Source organism: Lepeophtheirus salmonis, chromosome 3 (genome assembly GCF_016086655.4).
Source record: "Lepeophtheirus salmonis chromosome 3, UVic_Lsal_1.4, whole genome shotgun sequence".
NCBI lineage: Eukaryota > Metazoa > Arthropoda > Copepoda > Siphonostomatoida > Caligidae > Lepeophtheirus > Lepeophtheirus salmonis.
In genome coordinates, this window is record NC_052133.2 from 47,717,069 (window position 1) to 47,741,285 (window position 24,217).

The window sequence follows — 24,217 nt, forward strand, 5'->3', positions numbered from 1 at the left end:
AAACATTTTCGTATTACTTAAGTATCGGCGGCACCAAAAAATATCACCAACATTTGGGGTACAAAATGACAATTCATAATGCCCCGTTTCCTCATGAAGGTTCTAAATTATATTCAACATTCTTGGATATTTCAAAATTATAACGGATATTTGAATACAAAGCCTACAGTTGACGGAAGTAGGTCCATGGAATAGTATTGTATTGCATGTTCAGACTATGTTAAGATTGTTTTCATGTAAATGCACCACTTAATGTGTTGATAAGTTATCTGAACTAATTTAATAATATTTTACGAATATATATATTTATCAATTAAATGATGGAAAATAAAATATTAAGTTACATATTGTATGCTATTTATGTAAAATATAAACACGAGCAACTTGTTACGATTTAATCGTCGCTTTCCTTCTTTTTGCTCTTCTTCTTCTTCTTATTTTTTGGAGTTACAGCCTCACTCTCGTCCTCAGCAGTGTTTTCTTCCTCTTTAACCACCTTCCTTTTCTTCTTTTTGGGAGAATCGACTTCTTCCTTCACCTTCACTTCTTCTTCATTCTCCATTTCTTCAGCCTTCCTCTTCTTCTTCTTTTTGTCCTTCTTTACGACTTTAAAAGAGGCGGCTTCCTCTTTCACTGCTTGAATGGCCTCTTGCATTACCTCGATGTTCTTTTTGGGAATTTCACCAGTCTCATAAAACTTGAGGCGATCCTCAACTTGTTCTTTAAGCTTCTTACCAAATACATCAGTAGGAATTTCCGAGAAACAATCAATGCGAGATGCAATAGAGCATTTATTAGCCAAATAACGGGAGATACGACCTTTGTTCTTGGCACCAGCCTTTCCAATGAAAGAGGAATGGAATATGAGTCCATATTTGGGAGTATTGCCTAGTTATTAAAATAAAATACAAGAGTTAATATATTTGCATTAATAATTAATCCTTTTATCTATATACCTTTCGTTTTAAGAGCTCTAAAAAGAGCTTTTTCCGCACCAAGGATTTGAACAGTGGAGGCAGGATATTTGGCCAAATTGGTCAAGGAGCCTGCATGAGAAATCAAACGAGCAGCAACAGAGTCGCCAATTAAGGTTGCCAAGTTAGGCGCAACTGATTCCATTTTCTTCTGCAAATATACACTAAGTTCTTTTCTGTATTCCGCGAGACCAATCACACGATCAGCAAACTGTTCAATGTGCATGAGATCAATAATAGAGATATCCATTCCCATAGAGGATTTGCTGGCTTCAATAATGGCTTTTGCCTTGCCTGAATCCATAAGTACAGCTTCCAATTTCTCCAAAGTTTCATCATTGATTTCTTTCCGATTCTTAACAACTTTGACGCAACGAGCAAAGGTGTAGTTATCGTTAACAATTTTAATCAATTCTGGGAAGTGGTAAGAGTACCACTCACGGATCCGCATAGCAAATGTATTGACATCCTTATCCAATTGATCAAGAAGAGCAATTGATTGAATAATCATATTGTCTGCTTTATGAACGTTGAACTTGACTTTTGCTCTGGAGTAGGAGTGACCAAGACCCAATTGGGATTTTTTGGAGGCTTCAGCGTTCATTCCCTAAATAAGATAATTAATTAAGATCATGTTATGCTTAATTCGATTACTGTATACCTTGACAAGCTTAGCGAAATGATGACGAATGCCACGAATCACTTCAGGTACGACACCAACATGGGAGACCTTGATGCCCAAATCATCGGCGAGAGCAGCTCCCAATTTGGGATCAAGAACGCCAAGTACGACGCCCTTTTTCTTGGGCAAATGCGTCTTGACGAAGAGTTTAGCATCGTCTGTGGCAATACCCTCGGATACAGCATTGATGTTGTTGAGAGCATCTCCTGCGGTTTTGAAGGGGAGAAAAGATGCGAGAGAGACTATTTTATTGAAGCTGGAAACGTCGGAAAGGGAAGCTTCGACTTCACTCTAGAGGAGGAAACAAAGTATTAGTATAAAAAGGACATAATATAAACAAACTATCTTACTTGGAAAACACCGATCTCTTCGAACTCCTTGACTTTAAAGAGGCCATAGCCCGAAGCATGCTCAAAAAGAGCAAATTGGACCGACATGCTGGAATACTACGCACGTGGTTCCACACTCACAACTGAAAACAAAATAAATTGAAGAAACAGAAATGAACGTGCTGCCTTACAACGTGACGCAGAAATAAAACACTACAAAGTTAGTAGATTCCTTACACTAAATGAACTCATAAAATATAAATCACGCAACCCTTTAAAAGTATATTCCTAATTATGAGATTAAATTTACTAAAATACCCCAAATTTGTACGGATTTTTGATAATTAAATAAGCTTTAATTCAGTAATTTTAATCTATTCAATTTACATACAGACACAGTATACTATAATAGTTTTATAACCATGTTAAGAAGTTGCGTGGTTTGTAAGATACTATTCCAAATTTATTTGTAGTCGGATACCATCAGCTGAAATTCTATATGTTTATTTAATAATTTAAAAAAGTTTTATATTGATAGCTATGTAAATTTTACTACTGAAGTGCTTATTATTTTTGCTATATATTATTATTTTATAATCTTGAGACTTTCTTTTGGAGTTGTGTAGAATATTTCTTTTTGTTTGACATTCGTATTTAATGAAGGAAGTGGAGTGATTTTCAAAAAATGGATGAAAAAGAGTTTCGTGTGTTGATTAAACATTACTTTATGAAAGGCAAAACGCCTCAAGAGACTAAAAAGAAGCTTGATAAACATTACGGGGACTCTGCACCTTCCATTAGAACAGTTTATAAGTGGATTCATAATTTTCGGAGTGGTCGTATGGACACAACTGACGCTGAACGTTCTGGACGCCCTGTTGAGGTTACTACTCCAGAAATCATAGATAAAATCCGTGATATGGTGATGGATGACGGAAGAGTGAAGGTGCGTGAGATTGCTAGTGCTGTCATCATCTCGAATGAACGGGTACATCATATTTTGCATCAACATTTGGAGATGACAAAACTATGTGCAAGATGGGTCCCGCGATTGCTCACGCTCGAACAAAAACGAAATCGTGTGAAATGTTGCGAGGACGGTTTGCAGCTGTTCCAGAAGAATCCACAGGACTTTAATCGTCGTTTCGTTACTGTTGATGAAACATGGATACATCACTACACTCATGAAACCAAACAACAGGCTGAATCTGCGCCAAAAAAGGCGAAGACCGTTCCTTCGGCTGGAAAGATTATGGCGACTGTATTTTGGGATTCGCAAGGAATAATCCTCATCGACTATCTGGAAAAGGATAAAACTATAGCAGGTGCATATTATTCATCCTTATTGGACCGTTTGAAAACCGAGCTACAAGAAAAACGCCCACAATTGTCCCATAAAGAAGTCCTTTTCAATCACAACAATGCATCAGCTCACATTTCATCAGTTGTGGTCGCAAAATTAAGGGAAATAGGGTTCCAACTCGTTTCACATCCCCCCCATTCTCCAGACTTGGCTCCCTCGGACTACTATTTGTTCCCCAATTTGAAGAAATGGCTTGGGGGAAAAAGATTTTATTCAAACGAGGAGGTGATTGCAGAAACGAATGGCTATTTTTCAGACTTGGGCAAATCCTATTATTCGGAAGGGATAAGCAAACTAGAGCAGCGTTGGATGAAGTGTATAAGCTTAAAAGGAGACTATGTTGAAAAATAAAAAATGCTTACCTCAAACGATGAAGTAGTTTTTATTGTTGGTTGGACTTTTCAAACAACCCTCGTATTAGCTCGACAGAATAGAGCATTTTCATAAATTGCATCATAATTGAAGGAACGCCATCATGGGGGCTCAAAGTTGATATTTTTACTACATGAAATGTACAAATTTCCAATTAATGTTGAGTTAACACCATCAAATGGCTTCTTTAAGATTAAAGAAAGACTCAATACACTACTTGATGCCAATGACAAACACTGAAATTTGTAATATGTACTGAAAATCCCGTAGAATGGCAAGATTTGTACATTTAAAAAAATCGATCACGGGTCGAAAAAAGTACGATAATTATGTAATGTATAAATATGTACTACATTGTAGGGTAAGAAATACAATAAAACTTAGCAGCAATAGAGGAATAATTATTTTATAGACAGTAAGGTTTAATTTCTTTCATTTGTTGGTCCATTTTAACATCCACTAGTTAACTAGTTTAGTTAATATTAATGAAAAAAGCGTTTTCATTGTTATAAGACCTGGTTCTAATCTATTCAATTTACAAAGGGACACAGTATATTATAATAGTTTTTGTAACCATGTAAAGAAGTTGCATTAAGAAAATGCCAACATCAACAATGATGACGTCACGTGGGAATGCTATATAACGAATTGGATCAATCATAATATGAATCTCTAAATATTTGGTACATTACCGGAGTAAACATTAAGTGGCGGATTTTATTAGCATATAAAATTTTGAATTTGTCTTCTTTATAAATGGCATAAGCGAATTGAACCGCTTAAGTAATTGAATAAACATTTTGAGCTAGTATAAGTTATTTTCAAAGGCTGGCAATACAGTTGGATTATTTTAACAGGATATATTTTGATAAGATATTTCAAATAGGTAAGAACATAGTAGGTCGTCACTGACAAGCACTACAATAAGAAAATAAAAAACCTACACTTTACTACAAATTCCGTTTCTTTAATCGATAAAAATCAATATTTCAAATATTTTACAACTGATTTTCGGAGTCCCTCGAATCGATACTTTTATAATAATCACTCATGAGAAATAAGTTCTTCAAAAAAGAGGAATTTAAAAGATAAATTTTAATTCTTAAAATATCCACCATTATTTTGTAAAGATTGTTGAATGATAATATGCTTAATTATTTGAAATATACATATTATTTATAAAAAATAGCTTATTATTTTAATTAGCAATAGCATAATATCCAACAGTTTCTTTGACAAACAATGAGAGTAGGATTGGAAGTTTGACACCGAAATAAAGAAATAATTGTGGTCATCTTATGAATCATATGTGAATGATTTAATTGATACGAAATCTAATTTGAAACCAATTGTGAGACGTGTCTGAGAAGAGTTGGAGAATTAAATTGTTGCAACACCGAAAGTAGGAGTGCTTCCATATCCCAGGTAATATGTCAAGATGCTAGCTGTGCAGTCGGAATGGAATTGCATGGTGTATGGGCCGTATCAATAGTTGAATGACGTCATCTAATGAAGACTGAATGACGAGCAAATCAATAAGTTGCTGAGCTAGTTAGTTGTTCAACTTTAACCGGCCTAGCAGCTGCTTCATGGCGTAGCAGCCTTTAGTGTTCCCCTAGTTTGTCACAGGTTGAAGTCCTGTTGTAATGGCTTCATTTCCATCTCCTAAGCCCGGAGATATGATTGGACGGTTCAAGCGTATTCGACATTTGGGTTCGGGGACTTTTGGTACTGCTTGGCTTGTGAGCTCATCTAAAAGTGGAAATCCTTATGTGATCAAGGAAATGGTCATAGCAAACGAGAAAGGGAAAACAAAGAATGAAGTGGATATTTTGAAGCGATGTTTTCATTTTAATATTATCAGGCAATTGATATCCGTATTCATATCTTTTGGATATTCTCTACAGATTTCTCTATTTCTTTCCATCCACTCCGATCCTTTTTTTTTGTAGATACTAATAATCCATTGATTAAATGGATTATTAGTGTGATTTAATTTTTGTTTTAATAATCAAAATATTTAAGGAGGTGTAACGAGGCTATTCCTTGGGTGGAAATAGAGAGAGAAAAAAAACGAAATGTAGCTCATGTCATAGGTATAAGGAATTTTTTTATGGTGGAAATGAGGATGAAGTCATTTTATACATGGTCATGGAGTACGCTGATGGCGGAGACTTACATCAGTATATCAATAAATGGCGTGAAGAAAATAAGACCTATATGTCCGAATCTAAGATCCTCAATTGGTTCATTCAGATTGCACTCGCCCTTAATTATTTGCATAGAGAAATGATTCTTCATCGGGATTTAAAGACACACAACATATTTGTGACGGCAGGGAACAAGATTCTTAAGCTTGGAGATTTTGGAATATCTCGAACACTGAGTCATGAAAATGAGTTTGCCACAACCGGAATTGGCACTCCTCAGTACCTCTCTCCTGAAATGTGCCAATCACAGCCGTATAACTACAAATCCGATATTTGGAGTCTAGGATGTGTGTTATATGAAATGTGTGTCCTCGAACCGGCCTTCTCTGGCAACGAACTAGCACCATTAGTTCAAAAAATTGTGAAAGGAGAGTACAAGACCTTGCCTTCACATTTTTCAGATCATATTAAGGATCTTGTCAAAGTACTTTTAAGACCCATACCCGAGAAAAGGCCTTCAGCTAGCCAAATTCTTTCCTCGCCAATATTCATTGATGAAGTCAAATCTTATATGAACCATGTTGCTACGTTTCCTAGCTTTAAAAAATGTATTATATCTGAAAGGAAAGACTCGTGTGGTTCTATTAGTTCTACTGAACTACCCTCTCAATCTAATTGACGATAACTTACTCGTTTAATCTTTAATTACATAATTATTTTTTTATATTTCCACAAAAAAAGTGTAACAATTTTATAATCAACTTGATTGATTACGTGATAATAATATTTATAAGCCTAGTACTATTTTTTGTTGCAATTGAGGTTTCAAGTCTCTATAACCGTAATCTTTAGTATTAAAACATATTAGATAAAAATAAATAAATTATTAATCTATATCCTGAAATTAAATATCTTTAACATTTATTTGAATAGTCATAAGGGTCACTTGAGGTCTTGAAATTTAATATGTTTATCCTTTAGAGTCCTTATAAGGATGGAATACTTGCATGAGATCCGTGAATGTACAATTTTCATTTAATCTTATTTTTATCCGCCACATATAGCATTCAAATTAAAATCATTTCTTTTCTCCCCCTTCTCTCTTCCCTTTTTTTTGAAATTAAATGGTAATGAGCGCAAAATTTATTTTCAGCCATTTTGATTAATTTAAAAGACATGTTAAAGATGGATTTATTAGATATGTCAAAGATGGATTTATTAGATATGTCAAAGATGGATTTATTACGTGAGGACTATGGAAGAGATGTTGATAATTATAATGTAATGACTTGGCCCAGTAAAGAAATTTTATCCCCCAAAGAGGTTAGTTCCATCCATGTTGCCAATGTAGTGTCTAAATTTGGAATTAGAGGCTCATTGCCCGGTCATTTGAACTCTCCTCATGGATTTTGTTTCGGAGTGTCTGGAGAGATTGTTGTGGCCGATACTTTTAATCATCGTATTCAAGTAAAGGGTACTTAAAAATAGGTGTTTGATTGAATTAATGAATTGTCATTCTTTTACAATAGGTATTTGATAAGGCTGGGCAGCTCCGATTTGGATTTGGAGGACCTGGGAAAGGGGATGGGAAATTTTGGTTTCCACGAAAGATTGCAATGATTCGTGATTTTTCAAAGAATCTTGTTATTTGTGATCGAGGAAGTCTACGTTCTCGAATGCAAATTTTTTCTCTATTGGGTCAATTTGTTAGGAAAATAGAGATTCAATTTATTGATATCGTTGCTGGTTTAACAATTAATGAGCATAACAATATTGTTGTCGTTGATAGTGTGACCCCAGCAATATTTGTTATAACCCAATATGGAGATCTAATTAAATATATTGAATGTAAGGACTACATGATAGAACCCTCTGATATAGCTGTATATCAGAATGAATATTATGTGTGTGACTTTAAAGGTAATTCAAAAATGGAGAAAAAAAAATACAAATTATATTAAACAAACATGGAGTTCTTTGTTTGTTTAACGAAGTTAGTCTATGATTGATTCTCCAATCATTTATTCATTGATAATATTTAATTACCAACCAAAATACTCATTTATTCTATTATACACTTAGGATTTGGTGTTGTTGTTTTAGGAGAGGATGGCCAATTAATCAAACGCATTGGTGGCTTTGAAAACGTTCGATTTCCTAATGGAATTGACATTTCTGACGATGGTTGCATTTTAATTGGCGACTCTCATGGTAATGAATTCCATATTGCTATATTTTCAAAAAGTGGATTACTTTTGTGTCAATATATTTGTCCTCATGTCAAAGTATCTCGATGTTGTGGTTTAAAAATCACACCCGAGGGTTATATAATAACCGTTGCCAAAAATAATCATCATGTTCTCATTTTGGATACACTAACTTTGAAATACTAGCATATTATTATATACGTATATGATGTGTAGGTAATGTACACATTATACATGAGAACATTTAATTCACAGTAAAGTAACTAACTTGGATTGGATTAAAATCATTTATAGTACTTTTTTTCCGATTATGATATATTTTATATAACTGATTGTAGAGTATTTTCCAACTTGTGGAATATTATAAATATTAAATGAATTGCTGTAATTATGAGGGAATACTACTCACCACTACTAATGAATTGTTAAAGGTAATAAACTGTATTTATGATCAAATTATTTGTTAAATAATAAAGTATATTTACAATCCCGAAAAATGTAGTTTTTAACAATATATAGGCAAGTTTAGTATAAATTAGATGTACAATTTTTTATACAAATAATGCAATCATTGAGCAATATTTGACTTTTCTGATCCTCCAAATTACTACTTATTAAGTGTGATTCTATGGGAAATTAGAGAATTAATGAGTATATCTGACAAATATATTAGAAATCATTAACATTAAACGAAATGATATCGGCTTTCGATTTAAAGTTGAGATAAATAATTGCTTATGGTTGATATAATTAAAATGACAGGTACTATTATAGTTTAGTGAGACATACATATTTCAACTTGTACATAATTCCAACAGATACAGTATATATTTGATAATTAAATAAAATATGATTAATTTAATATAATATAGTGTCCATCAAACAAAATTAAGGCCAAAGAGTTGTTGGCCGGATTTTCTATTTATTACTAGGAAAACACTTCACTAAAGGCAGCCCAGTGACGTCATTCAATTGAAACATGTGGTAACCCTGATAGGTACTAGGTTTCTACTTTCTTCTCTTCCTTTTCCTCCTGATCCTCTCAAGTGCTGGACGTGCGTTTTCAGTGATATAACCGAATCATGGTTTCCGTAAGCGTCAAGGATGTTGACCAACAGGTTTTTGTGAAGGCTTTGGCCGCTTTTTTCAAGAAATCCGGGAAAGTGAAGCTCCCCGATTACGTGGATTACGTCAAGACAAACATCGCCAAGGAGTTAGCTCCTTATGATGAGGATTGGTTTTATATTCGTTGCGCCTCTGTCGTTAGACACATCTACATTCGCTCTCCCATCGGTGTCTCCACTGTTCGTAAGATTTACGGAGGTGAGTCGTGTTTTATGTCATGGGTATTGTGAGACTCCTACTTGATGTGGCCTCACACTGTTTTCAATATTCCATCTCTGACTGTGTACTCATCCTTTTCTTTTTAATTGACTTGCAGTGAGAAAGAACAATGGAAGTTGTCCCAGCCATTGGTCTCGTGGCTCCGGAACCGTTGCAAGGGATGCTTTGCAAACATTGGAAGAGCTCAAGTTGGTGAGAAAGGAAAACGGTGGCCGTGTTTTGACTTCCCAAGGACGCAAGGATCTTGATCGTATTGCTTCTCAAATTAAAAGAGCCAATTAAATAAGTTGCTTCAATAAATCTAAGAACTCTATTCACTGAAATTCAAGACTTTTCTTTTTTCTTTGTAAACCCCCTTGCTTCAGTGATGAGAAGCTACGTTAGTGGATCCATATCTCTTTGACAGTGTATAGTGCGTTAAAGCATAACATAGCACCGTGTTTTTTAGTGTTGTTTTTGAGACAGACTTAACTTAATTTTGCCTTTTTTGAAAGGGAGTTTTGATCCGTATCTGTTTGTATCAATTTCTGTGAGCTTTTTTCACATTAATTTGTATGATGTCTCATGTTAAGGTTTCTCAGTAGATTCATTAGTACGCTAAAGAAATCTCATTTTGATTGATTGCTGTATGGATCCTATTAACGTCAGATGCCTTCGTTGCTTTTGTGTTCTCGTTAGGCTTCACATGGATTTCCTACCTAGGTTGTTATTGCATTGTAGTCTCATTATTGTGGGTATTCATGCATTAAATACATAGATAGTTTAGCCGGGCTACATTTATCTTCCTATTTGGACGATTGGTCGACCCATATATTAATATCAGGTCAAATAAATAAAATATTTTCTAACATAACTTTCTCATAGTTATCTTAGACCAGACAGTTATTTTATTCCTTCTTGAATTTTTTAAAACTTTTATCTATTTTCAAAATAACTGTTTCCCTCTTAATATGTATAATGCTATAGGTTACTTCGAAATGAAGTCGTAGCCTTGACTCGATTAAGGGAATATTCCATGTAAGTACAGAGATATTATTGACTTTTTTTGTTGGTCTTTTTAATTCTAAAACAATATTTTGAGTCAGTAATCTTCATAGAGAACTCTTTGGGTAGGAATGTAGCTGAGGCTTAATATCTTAACACTGTCGTATGTTTTTCTTGATATTTAATAAGAGTAACATTTTTCACCGGATTATGCAGTCTCAATAGAAGGAAGTATTTTATGTATAGTAAAATGGTTCTTCTAAATGAAACCGCTCGTTCAGGTATAGCTTTCTTGAAGGAATATTTTTATTCAACTTGTCTCCTTAAGATTAGCTAATATAATGAATATTTTATGTTCATGTAAACAGTTCCAAATTTGTGTGTCGTTGATTAAGTCAAAAATCACATTTGATATAGTAAAATTAGGATATAATAAAAAAACGTGTATCGACTTTCTCACTTATACCAACTTATTAATTACATAAAATACTTCCTATAGAAAAAAACACTAAGTAAAAGTCCACTTAAAATAAACTTTTTCTTACCTTTTTTCATATCAACTTGAGAGGAGGATGAATAATCCCCATTAGGATTTTCTTTTTTATAGGTACAAGCCGTAACTGGAGCCAACATATTTGTTCTGTATACTTATTTTAAATTAATTTAACATGGCTTTTTAGTAAATATGGATACACATGAGAGCCCCCGAAAAACAATTTCACTTAAAGATGAACTATAAATTCTTTTTAATCTGTCAAAAAGGATCTAGCAACACTGGTTGCCTCGAAATGAGAAGTTCCAAAATTACTTATTTACATAAATATCCAAAAGTTGTGATGTTTTTATAGACTTCGGAAGCAAGAAAAATCCGGATATAGTTAACTATTTATCTGAAAAATAGTACGTTTCCCTAACCTGGATTTGAGTGTATTATGAATTTATATACTTCATCCCAAATAATTCATAAACTTGCTAGCCTTTGGCTAATTCGATCTCAGTTGACCCTGTACTTCCAATAGGTCTCGCGTTTGATTAAAAAAATAATTAGGAAAAGGTCATTTGAGCAAAATTAGAAAATTATATCTTTCTAGGAAAAAGGAAAGGAATATTCTGTCTTTGAATAAGATATAGTACGCCATTTTAACTCGTCCCACAAATTTGAATAGAGATTCTGTAATTGAGGAAAATATGTCTGAAATATGGACTGAGATGTATGAATATGGTGTGTACAAGTTGCTACAAAAAAAAAAGAGCTGAATAGTTTTAAATGAAGGATTTAAAGTATTTGGGATGAGGGCAATGCAATAATTGAACATTTTATGGATGATCGATTATTTAATATATCTTAAAATAGTTAATTTTTTAAACTATTTTAATACAAATTACTAAAATATAAGTATTATCGGACACATTAACGGGTTTATTATTCATTAATACATCATAAACATGGTTCACTGTAAATGGTTCTGGTAAAAAGGTTGTGGACAAAAACTTTGGGGTAATATGGTTATGTACATCATCATTGTGAGCAGTATAATTGTGAGTGATTTCTGTGAGACAATATTATCGTATGCAATTTCGTTGCAATCTATATTATATTCAGACAATAAAACTATTGAATGATGAAACATGCCAAGATATAACCCTTTTAATATATTTTAGACCCTAGCCCACAGGATGTAAAAGGGAACACCTGAGCCCGGAGGCAAGCTGATTGGCTTAAAATTAGAAGCTGCTACATGTTCCTCCAGGCACGCAGCCAATTTGAACTGGCTGTATCCCACCCCTAGTGAAAATAGAATAATAAGGGCGACTACATCACAACAATAAGACGGTATTAATAGATCGGTTTAGGAACCTAGTCTTCCTTGTTTTTAGATTGAATTGTTTATTTTTCCCTACACCGCTCCTTCCCTAGAGTCCTTTACACGGACCAAGCTTTCATCTGTATTTTGTACTATGTCTTGACATCACAAAAAACCAAAAGTAATTTCAGGGGGTCAAACCTTCTGTACCTTATGTGGTAAAATCTTCCGTGGCAGGCTCTCCGACAATGAGTTAGATATTAGAGGTAAAATATTATTTTAAAAATAATATTACATTTCTAAAAATAAGAATAATTCCTTAAACTGCCAGTCCAAATTGAGCCAAAGTCCTTGAATATTTTCATTCGGTCCTCAAAATATTTTCGAGTTCATTTCAAGCCCATAAAAGTTGGTATCGAAAATTAGTTTTTTCCCTATAAAAGAACATTGTAAAAAAATTGAAACGATTAGGAGAAAATTTGTTGGAAATTGTCTTAAACAAATAAAGTCTCAAGTCAAGTCTCGACTCTTAGCTTTCGAGTACAATTACCATTCACAATCATTACAGTATTTCGGTAATTAGTTGTTAGCGAATGCTTATCCGTGTTCTATTGTTAAATGTTCTTATTCATAGATTCACATTTAGTGCTACATCTAAAATAAGGCTTTGGCTTAATTCAATGGGGAGCCATCTGGAACAAATCCCTAACCAAAAACATTTTTTTTTCTTCTAAAGAAAAGGAGACTTTTATAATGGTTTTTTAATGTGGAAGCATTAATGACTAGTTTCTCAACTTTTGAGTAAACTGAGTTTTGATAAATTGTACACGGATCAAAGCTGACCAAAAATGTAAAATAACCAATAATTCGCATCTCCAGACTATTTCAACCTCGATTTGAATGAAATAAGGAAATTTTTTTGGAGGCATTCATTATTTAAAATCGCACTGAATAGATTTTTGTATCGGTTGATATTAATAATGGATTAAATTCAAGTACCGATAGACGTACAAAATTCTGGATATGCGGGACAATTTGAATGTATGTCATTCCTTAAACGAAGTAGAATAGGATAAATATAACTACTCCAGGAAGGAGGTAGCATCTTTGTTGGGGAAAAGGTGACGATTTTAAATTCTTCCAAGTGGAATTGTAAATAAATTCTACTCATCGTTTATTTTATTTATTTGAATTTGTCTCTCCGAGTTGTTATTTCAATATAACCATAAAACAGCATGAATTTTATTAGAAAAGACACGAATCTATTCTTCACTTATTATTGAAAGAAAACCAAAAAACGCAAAATGACGTGCAAATCTTAATTCTTCTCATGAAGTATTCTCCTTTTTTTTTTATTATCTTCATACCTTTATTTTATTTCATAAAAATGGAAAGGTTGCTTTAAATCAGGGATGTCCAACTTTTTAATATGTATAATGGGCCATATTGCCACTTGAAAAATTAAATTTCATGAAAAATGGCTTCATAAAACTAAACTATTAAATAAATATTTATTTCAAATTTAGGCAAAATAAAAAAAAAGGCAAAATCTAATTTTTCAATACAAAACTGCTTTAAAAAAAGGTCAATCTGGGAATTCTTTTCAGGGGTGTCCGTAAAAATATTTTTTTGGGAGGCTTGGTTATTTTAAATTTAAATTTTTGCTCCAATGCATAATTTGATCGAATTACCTTTTTTTTAGAAAAAAACATTTTTCTCTCTGTTTTTTATTAATTTTTTTTTACACCAGAAGGATCATTTTTTAAAAATTCCTTTATTTGGGGGGAAGTATTTGTCAATGTTAGTACGTATTATGCACGTTCTATGTGTTTTGAGGAAATTAAGACAATTTTGCTTAAAAATAATACTAGAAGGGAGAATTTAATAGTGGGCCGCACTTGAACATTAAGCAGGCTGTATTGTGGCCAATAGGCCTGGTTGTAGAACATAATGCCTTGGGGTGCATCTGATATTACAGGGGGTGTACCAGTACTATACTAATACCTGCAACCCAGCTTTAGATCAGATTTTGTTTGTTTACACACAGGCACCATACCATAGACAAGCACTTCTACGTAGTTCTACTAACATGTTGGGACAACCAACCAATTACTGAGCTTAAAAGATGATATCATATCATGTCTTGTGATGTGGAAAATATTTCAGCAGCAATATTAGGTTATTCATATCTTAGATAGCTTTGAATATGAGATAGGTTTTTGATAAAAAAAAAGAACATAAGTCTACACTAAAAAAAACAAAAAAAGATGTGACTGCAATTTAAAAATAACGTTTATTTTTTATTAATAGGGGCAGGATATTTGATATAACAAATAATTGTACAATGACACTTAAAAATAAAACAGATTTTATTTGAACAAGGAAAGGACACTTTCAAACTTTGAACTTTATCCAAAAAGTAATCAGTATAATTCTTAAAGTTTACGTAACAGTAAATAAAAATAATAAAAATAAATATGGGTTCTTATGAACATAATACATTTAATACATTAATAAAATGAGCTGTTGTTGACATATATATAAACAAACAAATTTAGAATGTCATTCAAATTGTAACCACTACCAGTATCTAGACATCAAGCTATCAGCAGATATTTTCTCAAGCTGTCCCAGGTTCCAAGACAGGGTACACTAGATCCACCAGGGGCACAGGATCCTTCTTGGACAGTCAAAGGTTATGGACATAAGTTGTACATTATTATATTTAATACAAACGATATATTCCCCCTCAGAAGACAGCCTCCTTGAAGTTGTGCTGAATCTTCTAAGCAACATATCTTTCCACTCTCCAGTTAACTTCTTGGTGATGTCCTTCTCCACAGTAATCTGGATGAGGCAGGCTTTTTCTTTTGTGGAGCATGCTCCTTCTGTGTTCACTGAACACATTTTTGAGAGTTGAAAAATAATTTTCACATATTGCAGTTGATGCACCAAAGGTAAGACTCAGCTTGAGGGTTTTTAGATTAGTAGGCATGGTTGCTATAGGCTCACAGTATCGTATCTAAATGTCCTTTGTAATCCAGTTTTCATATGATTTTGCCAATTCATGCTGCAGAAACTAATGTGCTACAGCAAACTCAGCTTCCTTAATCTTTGTGTCTGTTAGGTCAAGCAGTGGTCTCAATTTGTTTGTGTTGAATAAATTTTCACTCCCTGGGTTTAAGGTGCACAGAGCCTGCACCAATTGGTTGTTTTTACGCTGAATCTTGCTTTAATCTCTCTTACTACAGCATCCAGAGTCTTTTACACCCAGCCCTCTTTTCTGCTTTCTCTTGACGGTGCCCAACTGTGGTGTCCACCACATAGTCTCTCAAGTGGCTCAAATTTCTTGGTCATTTCTTTGGGGATGCTGCTGCAGGAGGTTCTGTATGGTCTGTCTTGAGAGAATTTCTCCCAAATTGTGTCAAACGGTGTATCACATCTCAGCATCTCAACATATGCCAAGGCACTTTGGACCAGTCTGACACCAGTGTAGAGGTCTGTGGATTTGGCTTGGAGTGCAGTGTTGGGAAGATCAAGGGAACTCAATATTTGATGTATCATGCAGGCTATGAACAGGAAGTGGGGCTGGGCAATGGCCTTCAAAAGCCCTGTGGCCTCCATTCGTATCTCTACTGCACTGGTTTGGGTGCTTTCAATCCCACGAAGCAAGTGGGCAATGTTATCAATTGATTTCAGGCGGCCTGTCCAGCGTTGCTTAAATAACCTCTTTAACTTCTCTTCCGTGTACATTGCAGCCCCTATAGGTTTCTTGAAGTACTTGTAGAGTGAGGTGCAAACTCTCAAAAAAGTTTTCCATTGCAAAATCAGAATACAAGGCCTGCACCACAACCAAATGCAACTGATGATTAAAGCAGTGTACATATGGTTCCTCTCTCTCAGCAATTCCTCCTGCACGATTTTCTGCATCCCTCCGTGTACTCCAGACATGACACTTGTCCCATCGTAACACTGACTGAGCACTTTTGCTGTATTTACTCTCTCAGCTGTGCCAAAACCAGCTGAGTCAGATACTTGGCATCACATTGTTTGGTAGTGTTCCTCGTGTCCACGTAGCGTATATTTTTGCAGCAAGGGGGATCTTTGGTGCCATCAACCTTTAATGTGTACCATGCCTCTCCTATATCCTTCACTATTTCCTCTGTGATGATTGAACTCATGATTTCAATAATTTCATTTGTGTGTGATGTGTATGTGGCATTCGCAGGGACAGTACTAAAAATCCTAGTAAGGTCCTTCTTCTTTTGAAGGGTGTAGTCCATAAATGCAAGTAAAATGCCATTGCCAACCTCACTTCTAGCATCCAAAAAAAGTGGATGCTCATATCTCAACGGTATCTAATGGAAATTGTCACAAGTTTCATTACAATTTTTCTTGTGAGCAAGTATTTTATTATTTTTATCATATTTATAAAAAAAAAATCGTTTTTTATTATATTAATTTTTTTTCGGTTGAGGGTGTAAGCAATTTCTTTGGGTTCAATGCTCCCCTGTAGAATCGGGCCTGGCACCCAGAGGGCCACGGGCTGGACATCTCTACTTCAAATAATGGAATTCTATAGACCTGGAATAATCACGCATGTACATGACTTCAAAGAAGGGAAATAAAAGAAAACAAGCTACGCTGCATGCCCCATTATTCCGTGTGTCTATAATTCCACGCTATAAATGTACCCTTATATCGGTCAGTGAAAACCAGTACACAAGAAAAAGAAAAGAGGCACAAACTTCCTTACGTAATGATTAATATTCTTTTTCTTCTTCAAAACATTCTTGTAATTGTCGGTTACCATGTTGATTTTCGGTTTCTTTTTTAACCTCCCAGTTGTACGAGGGATATTCATCCCTCACTATAAGTTAGAACCGACGTTTGAGGTCACCTAATTTGATTTTTTAAACACAATCTATTTCTTCGAAATAATACAAATACAATCGTTTGACATTACAAAATTTCTCCGTTTAAATTTTCTAAAGTTGAATCCTGTAGGGATTCGTGCTGGAAGCATACTACTGAACGGATTTGCTTGAGGTTCCATAATGATATTGAGTTCTTCTTCCCAGAGTTCCTCAATTTTTTCAAGGTTGAATTCTGCATCTTCAAGATAATATTCCGTGAAAAGTAAACTGGACCCTCGGGATATCATGAGCGGTATTGAGGCGTCCCAGGATGAATAAAATACAAAACCACAATTTAGAACAGCTACTAAATCTGGTAGTGGGCAGCTTTTGCCCTTCTTATTGTAAAATTCTTCGTAGTCCATCTTATAAAAGTGAAAGTTCTGATTTAAGTTTGGACGACATGTTTTCAAATACTCAGAGGATCCCTGAATGGTTGGAGTTTCAACGTCTACTCTGTAAGTAAAATAACTTATTGGAATACAAGTATATGTATATAGAGAGAAATTTCTTGACTCACTCAATTTCGGGTCCAATGAACACAAAAGTAATACTCATTAGCGTTGGTAAACGAAGTGGAATGATCTCCCATTTGGTTAAATCGTTTGTTTCTGCGATACGAGCTCCAACAATTTCAATGACTAAATTATCTTTCATTGACAAATCTGGGACGGATGTTTGAAGGCCGTATAAGATGGATAAAGGACATGTGTAACGAAAACTTGTATATCGAATTTCAGGAAATATTCTTGTCTTCGAATGGAATAACATATTAGTTAACTCTGGCTCTAGTAACTTGATAATACCTTCTGGAGGCAAAGGCTCATATCCAAATCTTATTATTTATAAAAATATGAGTATTTTGACGATTATTACTAAGAAATTGTTATACCTTGCAAATCTTGGAAGGTAGGAGTCGGATGGATGATTCAAATATATCCTTTCTTCCCGATAATCTTCCAGACATATTTTCAATTGAGAGCAACTTTTCAAATGTTCTTCCTTGTCTTCTTCGAGATGGACATCCGAGCAATATACAGCACAATGACAGTCTGAACAAGTCACCATTGAATTCTTAAAAACGTATACAAATATAGATATAAGAAAGAATGAGGTTAAAAATCACCATTCTACCTGCTTCCCATCTAAACATATACTGCAAAGTCGGGGATAATTAAACATGTCTGATTCATCTTGTTGTAGACTTCTTCCAAAAGTATTTGAGAGTAACATTTGCAATTCCTTACTTCTTACTGCAGGATCTTCCGTTAATGGATGTTCTCCAGGTTTACCGGATTTGACTGTTTGAAAGAAACAAATGATCATACATATCACGGCTTATGAGTGTTTTTTTTATAAATTTGAATTGTCCTTAAAAACTGCAATACTACAAATAAACTTACCATATTTAAAATTAGTATTTATGAAATACAAATTAATTTTAAGATTTGATTTAATGTATATAAAAGTCAGTTCATATTTTTCCATTTTATTCTGAAAAATTTACATTCATGCGTTCATATTTCTTTAAAAACAAGATTTTTTTTTTTCCCAAATGTTGTAGGCTACAAAATAACCATAGATGACGTTATTTTATTATTTTTCCTCATGATGCATGCATTTTGCACATAGATACTGTTTGATGAACAAGAATAGCTACTAATGCACCCTTTATCCATTAAAAACCTGGATACTATCTCAAATTATAAGCACTTCAAAGATGTCGAATTTCTGTTGACAAATTCAAATTACCCCTTAGTTATTTATACATCAATTACTTGAGAGCTTATATGGTATCATCCTACACCGTTAGGATTTACTCATCTCAAGTATATAAATTTTGAGAGGTTAAGAGTCATTTTTTACTATTTTTCTATGAGCAATGTTGTAGAACACATAATTAGCTATCGATTGCTAGGAAAAACATTGTCGTAGTCGCCACCATGACCATACAGTACGAGAAGATATTTCAGTGCTCCTTCGCCCCAGATTGTCTAGAAGATCATTGGGGAGCATGGAAACATTGGTTATCATCTTCCTTGAGGCCAAAATCTGCACTCTGATGGCCTTTTGTGACAATTCCCTAGGCTGACAGGAAATTAAAAAAAAAACAACTCTTAACCTCTCAAAATTTGCATTATACAGATGAGTAAGTAATAATTGTTGGTCCAGTACTTCAATGAAAACTGAAGAGTTCCATAAAGAAAAATATAATCAAATGTAAAATACTTTGAGGATCGAAGAAAAAAATATTTGAAGGGCCATCTATGTCTTTAACATACATATTCATTACTATTACAATTTGAATGTTTTGGTCAACTACGACGGCATCAACTCCTACTTAACATCATCACTCTATACTTGTATCTCTATGATTTCTACATCTTTTAAGAATTCACCTTGTGAGTTCATGGAGGTTGTGTAGTTATTTATAGTATGAGTAGAAATGGGATTTGTGTAAGAGAGCGAGGATAAGGCGGGAGTGAGACACACATGGAATTACAGAATTAAGACCCAATTTTAATATCAGCTGTTATATATATTATTTTGGCTGGAGAAAATGAATTATGGCAATAAAGAGGAGAACCTTGTACATTTGAAATTTTATAAGTGCAAGGAAAATATCCTAATTATATTTAAAAGCATTTAATTATGCATTTGAAAAACAATTTACACCAAAGATAGGTGATAATTCTTCTTTTAAATGGAGATGTTGACACGCCTACGATTGATTAAATAATGAAAAAAAAAGAAGATAGAACGCACGGATCAACCGTTTTTTCTTTTCTAATCGATATACGTAGTTTTTTCTTTACACACATCCCATCTTTAATTATGAGTAATTCATAATAAACTTAGTAACCCCTAGCAGACAAGAATGTATTCTTGTAGGCAATTAAATTTGAAAAATAATTGATTATTGAAACATCGTTTAGCCACTTGGTTTTTTAGCTTCAATCCTGGGTTAAAATATGTTGTTGTTGTTGGAGAATAATAAAAAAGTAGGCGGGAAAATAAACAGCTAAATGAACTCTGTTCAAAGATTTTTATACATCTTTCAAAAATGAACGTAAAGCAGGAATGGAGCTCATTTTCCGCTCAATATCCAAGCTTCGTAAAAATAAATACTAAAGCGATAAAATTACCGATGGTCTGAAGTATTTTACAAGTAGATTTATGCTCCTTCCAATCTTTTTTCTGATCTTCTTTACTAAAATAACCAATGGATAAACATCCAGAACATATCTTAGGAGCATTTAAAATCTCAAAACTGACGGGACAGAGTCCAAAGAAATGTCTTCTTTGTATAAGGGTAGGATTTGGTTGATAGTTTAATCGTTCTCCATATGTCGTGATAAATTCCATACCTAAAGAAAGTGTTTAATACATCATTTAGTTTATCAGATCTATAAAATGAATTAAAACCGTAACTCTTCAAATCCTCTGAATTTTCCATTGATTTCATCCAAAAATATAATCCTCCAGAAATATGTTTGTCCAATAACTCAAACTAATCTATTTTTAAGAGAAATTATTAGTAGGTATACCCGGAGGTCCATTGAAATCTGAACAATGACTAATTCAATAATTAATGAAAGTGGAGTAATTGAAATTAAGTCATATTTCGATATATATTAAAACATAAACAATTAATTACAAAGAAAATCAACATCTGAGCCCTTTATCTTACGTACAAGTCGAGAAAATGACACTTGAAAGCGTTCGAAGAATTTCCATTTGCACAATCCAAGCAGTTGGGCGTCTCCAAGACCACTGTCTACGCCGTCACCACGAAACGTTGGGGAGTAAGAATCCGGAGGATTTAAAGAAAACAACCCAGGCCAATCCCCTCAAGTTTATGAGGGCCTATGCGATCTCGAGATTTCACACCAGACTGCCAAGAGAGCTATCAAAAAAGTGGGGGGAAAGAGACTTGGGAGGGTGGATATGCCAATTTTGACATCATCTATTGCAAGAATCTTTTGAGTCCTTTGAACTCTTTTTGACACTTTTGACCCCCTACAACCCTGATGCAACCCCTTGGACTATACATTTTCGGTGCAAGTCGAGGATACCTGCAGTATCCTTAATCACAACGCCGAGGCTCTCAAAGCCACTATCTGCCACTGCTGTGACGCCATGACAGAGGACTATATCCACCGCCACCTAAAAGCTATCATTGCGACACAGGGCAGTTACATTAATGATTAAGGGAGCTCAGACACACATCTATTTATTGCATTAATTTTGTTGAAATTATATTGTTTATTAATGAATTATATCTTGTTGAAGTTTAAAAATCAAAGTGTTCAGATTTTAATGGACCTCTCGGTATAATGTATAATTTTCAGCGTTTCTCTAACAATTTTAATAGATCATGAGCAAACTAAAAAAATATATATTATCTGCAAGATGGTTTTACTTTTGTTTTAAAAAATGATGCATGCTTAGAAATTTTTTGACAGATTGGAGAAACAGACGTACATATTATTTTTTATCAGATAATTAATGTTGAGTCCGTCCTTATTTAGGAATGAAGACTGCAGTCCAATCCAGTTCAGTCTTGGTCCAGATCAGTCCTGCTGATCAGTCGTAAAAGACTGCATTGAGCTGAACCGAATAAATAAGGATCAACACAACACTATAAATAATATTATCATTCAGAGAGTTGTATTATTTTCCCACAAGATGGCAAATCTTTCTGTTGCTATTTTTACAAACGGCTATAAGTAAATAACGCTCGCTGATGCCCTAATAATTAAACTTCATAAAAACCTCATCCTCGTCTTGAAGATTATCCATCCAACTCTCTAAGGCTCCCTCATCAATGCTATCAAACTCCATGTCCTTGATGACTTCCGCCTGCAAAAAATATAGTTATATTATATGATGTAACCGCATTGTGTAGCTGTCCAAAATCAAAATCGACTATGAAGTCTTAATTAATCTCATTCTTATGACGTTTAAGGCAGTCCCTACCTCAACATATCTTTTCCATTCCAAATACAATAAACTCAGATTTTCATCCTCAAATTTAATCAGATTTAGAGATTGAAGCCTCTTCAGAAACTTTGAGTTGATTGATTTTATCATCGATTGGGATTCGTTCATTATTCTCTGCAAAAGAAGAACATCAAATTAGAAAATAACATTGGAACCTTTTTTCTAATAAATCCATTCTAATATATTTAAAAAAAAGTTGAATAAAATCGATTAAATATCGTGCTATTGAATTATATGACTGAAGAACAGAGGTGGGGACTTGCAAATCGACTTGAGACCATATTTTAAAGACTTGCAATTCGACATGATCTCACCATCAAAGGCTCGTAACATGACCTGGACTCGATAGCAAAGACTCGAATTGGACTCCAAAACTATAATGAACTCAATAAAAGTTTTAACACTTATGCACCATATATTATAATTATGGATTTCAAATGAGCTCAAAAGAAATCTGAGGACTGGATGGAAATATTCAAAGGCTCAAACAGGGCTTGATGAAAATATTCAAGGACTTGTGAGCAAAGACTTGAGGCTCGACTTAGACTTGAAATATAAGGACTTTTTTCTCATCTCTGCAAGTTAAGAATATCTTAAGTTATCAGCATTAAAAGGACACCCTATTATAGGTGACCAACTATTCAATAATTTTTTCATATAGATTAACTCTTTTAAGGTCGATAAAGTCATTAATAGGGATGTGAGAATTGTCGAAATCCTCGTGGGCATACATTTACAAAAAGTACATTTTAGTAATCTGTAATATATTAGTGCTCTTATTAATTGTTTCTTCCTATTTTGACTATTCAAACGTATTAGCAAGCAAGGATCACTATAGTTTTTATAGTGAGTTGATATTACGTTGCCTCATTGCCCCATGGAGCCTTACTAAATGTCTGTATTGTTTGTCGTTGAATCTTTAGGTCCATTTTTGAGCGAGTATCGGGGAAAAGATATCAATTAGAATTATTAAATCATATTCCACAAAATCCACGAACAATGATACAGACAATAGGGAAGGTTCCATAGGGCATTAAGGCATGGTTTTACTTTGCCTGTTCCTCCACCAAAAATCGACCTATTATGTCTTCTATCAAAGTTGCCAAAATATACTAATTTTTTTGATTTACACTCACAAGAATTGAGACAGTTTTCACATGACTAATGTATTAATAGCAAATATATTCTACAGATAACCAGCATATACATTTTTTAAATCTATTTTCATGAGGATTTCGACTACTTTGACATCCCTTATAATAAATACTATTCTCTCTTAAACAAATCGTTAAGAATTTCCTAAGGAATGTTTAACTTAATGAGATAAATGACTATTATATTTCAAATTAAAAATTTTGTTGCTGTAACTCAAGACAAATAATTGAGTGAATCAGTCTCCCAAGAATGTCTATATACAATTAAGAATAAGGATTGGAATGAGGTGATACTTACTTTTATTTGTCAATGCGATTTTGAGTTAAGATTCAGAGTAGAAAACTTCAATTCTTTTTTTTCTTCACCGTTTTACGATTCCCACGTATAAAGAAGAACCCCTAATAAATAAACCGATTTTTATTCATGAAGCGTTTAGATGAGAAAGCTTGTTTGCTATTTATTTTTGGATTCCTTACCGGGATTTGATGTGATGCCTGCCTTGGGTTTGTGCGATAGCTCTATTAAGAAATATAATACGTGTTTTGTACATTTGTTTTGGTGTGAAAAAGTAGAGCAAGAGAGAGTTGTCTCTTATTATCTTAATTTTTGTGAGTTGCACTACTTTGTTTATCCAGCCTAAGTGTTTTTTTTTAGTGCACTCCTTCCTGAGATTCTTTGAAAAGTTAACATTGTCATTTATATATATATATATATACATAGTTATATATAGAAAATAAATTCTGTTACATTTGGATGTCAGGAATAGTTACAATATAATTAGAGTAGATTTTTAATTTACCGAACCAATGTTTGAATTTCCTGTCAACACAAAAGCATAATTTTTTTTTAATAATATTCATTTAATTGTTCGGATGGAGTGTCATTGATTAGGTATAAGTCTACATTATATTATTACATTTACTGCGATAGGA

At 33.7% G+C, this 24,217-nt stretch overlaps 5 protein-coding genes across 10 annotated transcripts; 3 read left to right on the top strand and 2 right to left on the bottom strand.

Annotated features, from left to right (window-relative positions):
• Positions 1–278: 278 nt before the first annotated feature.
• Positions 279–2,197, bottom strand: Nop56 (Nop56 ribonucleoprotein). Its single transcript, XM_040709436.2, has 4 exons — positions 2,007–2,197; positions 1,636–1,947; positions 957–1,581; positions 279–888 (listed from the first exon to the last, which is right to left on the bottom strand). Exons 1-4 carry the CDS (start codon positions 2,091–2,093, stop codon positions 395–397), a joined length of 1,518 nt encoding a protein of 505 aa, XP_040565370.1. The 5' UTR covers positions 2,094–2,197; the 3' UTR covers positions 279–394.
• Positions 2,198–5,273: 3,076 nt separating this feature from the next.
• LOC121115242 (serine/threonine-protein kinase Nek5) lies at positions 5,274–6,766 on the top strand. Of its 3 annotated transcripts, none has more exons than XM_040709439.2 (2): positions 5,274–5,597; positions 5,824–6,766. In XM_040709439.2, exons 1-2 carry the CDS (start codon positions 5,367–5,369, stop codon positions 6,547–6,549), a joined length of 957 nt encoding a protein of 318 aa, XP_040565373.1. In that variant the 5' UTR covers positions 5,274–5,366; the 3' UTR covers positions 6,550–6,766. The 3 variants fall into 3 exon arrangements, with proteins under 3 accessions (XP_040565373.1, XP_040565372.1, XP_040565374.1); XM_040709438.2 differs by having other exon boundaries at positions 5,275–5,584; positions 5,805–6,766; XM_040709440.2 differs by having other exon boundaries at positions 5,276–5,584; positions 5,817–6,766.
• Positions 6,767–6,772: 6 nt separating this feature from the next.
• On the top strand, positions 6,773–8,574 carry LOC121115240 (E3 ubiquitin-protein ligase TRIM32). The gene is made up of 3 exons (XM_040709437.2): positions 6,773–7,337; positions 7,400–7,790; positions 7,953–8,574. Exons 1-3 carry the CDS (start codon positions 7,047–7,049, stop codon positions 8,261–8,263), a joined length of 993 nt encoding a protein of 330 aa, XP_040565371.1. The 5' UTR covers positions 6,773–7,046; the 3' UTR covers positions 8,264–8,574.
• Positions 8,575–9,049: 475 nt separating this feature from the next.
• On the top strand, positions 9,050–9,734 carry LOC121115243 (small ribosomal subunit protein eS19). The gene is made up of 2 exons (XM_040709441.1): positions 9,050–9,400; positions 9,519–9,734. The coding sequence occupies exons 1-2, from the start codon at positions 9,160–9,162 to the stop codon at positions 9,701–9,703; spliced, it is 426 nt and encodes a 141-aa protein (XP_040565375.1). The 5' UTR covers positions 9,050–9,159; the 3' UTR covers positions 9,704–9,734.
• A 7,380-nt stretch (positions 9,735–17,114) lies between these two features.
• Positions 17,115–23,721, bottom strand: LOC121115244 (uncharacterized). Of its 4 annotated transcripts, none has more exons than XM_071887449.1 (9): positions 23,583–23,721; positions 22,107–22,244; positions 21,903–21,989; positions 20,559–20,642; positions 20,273–20,494; positions 18,261–18,427; positions 18,019–18,200; positions 17,647–17,961; positions 17,115–17,582 (listed from the first exon to the last, which is right to left on the bottom strand). In XM_071887449.1, the coding sequence occupies exons 4-9, from the start codon at positions 20,590–20,592 to the stop codon at positions 17,135–17,137; spliced, it is 1,368 nt and encodes a 455-aa protein (XP_071743550.1). In that variant the 5' UTR covers positions 20,593–20,642; positions 21,903–21,989; positions 22,107–22,244; positions 23,583–23,721; the 3' UTR covers positions 17,115–17,134. The 4 variants fall into 4 exon arrangements, with proteins under 4 accessions (XP_071743550.1, XP_071743552.1, XP_071743551.1 ...); XM_071887451.1 differs by having other exon boundaries at positions 23,579–23,705; XM_071887450.1 differs by lacking the exon at positions 23,583–23,721 and adding an exon at positions 22,445–22,705.
• Between the last annotated feature and the right edge of the window lie 496 nt (positions 23,722–24,217).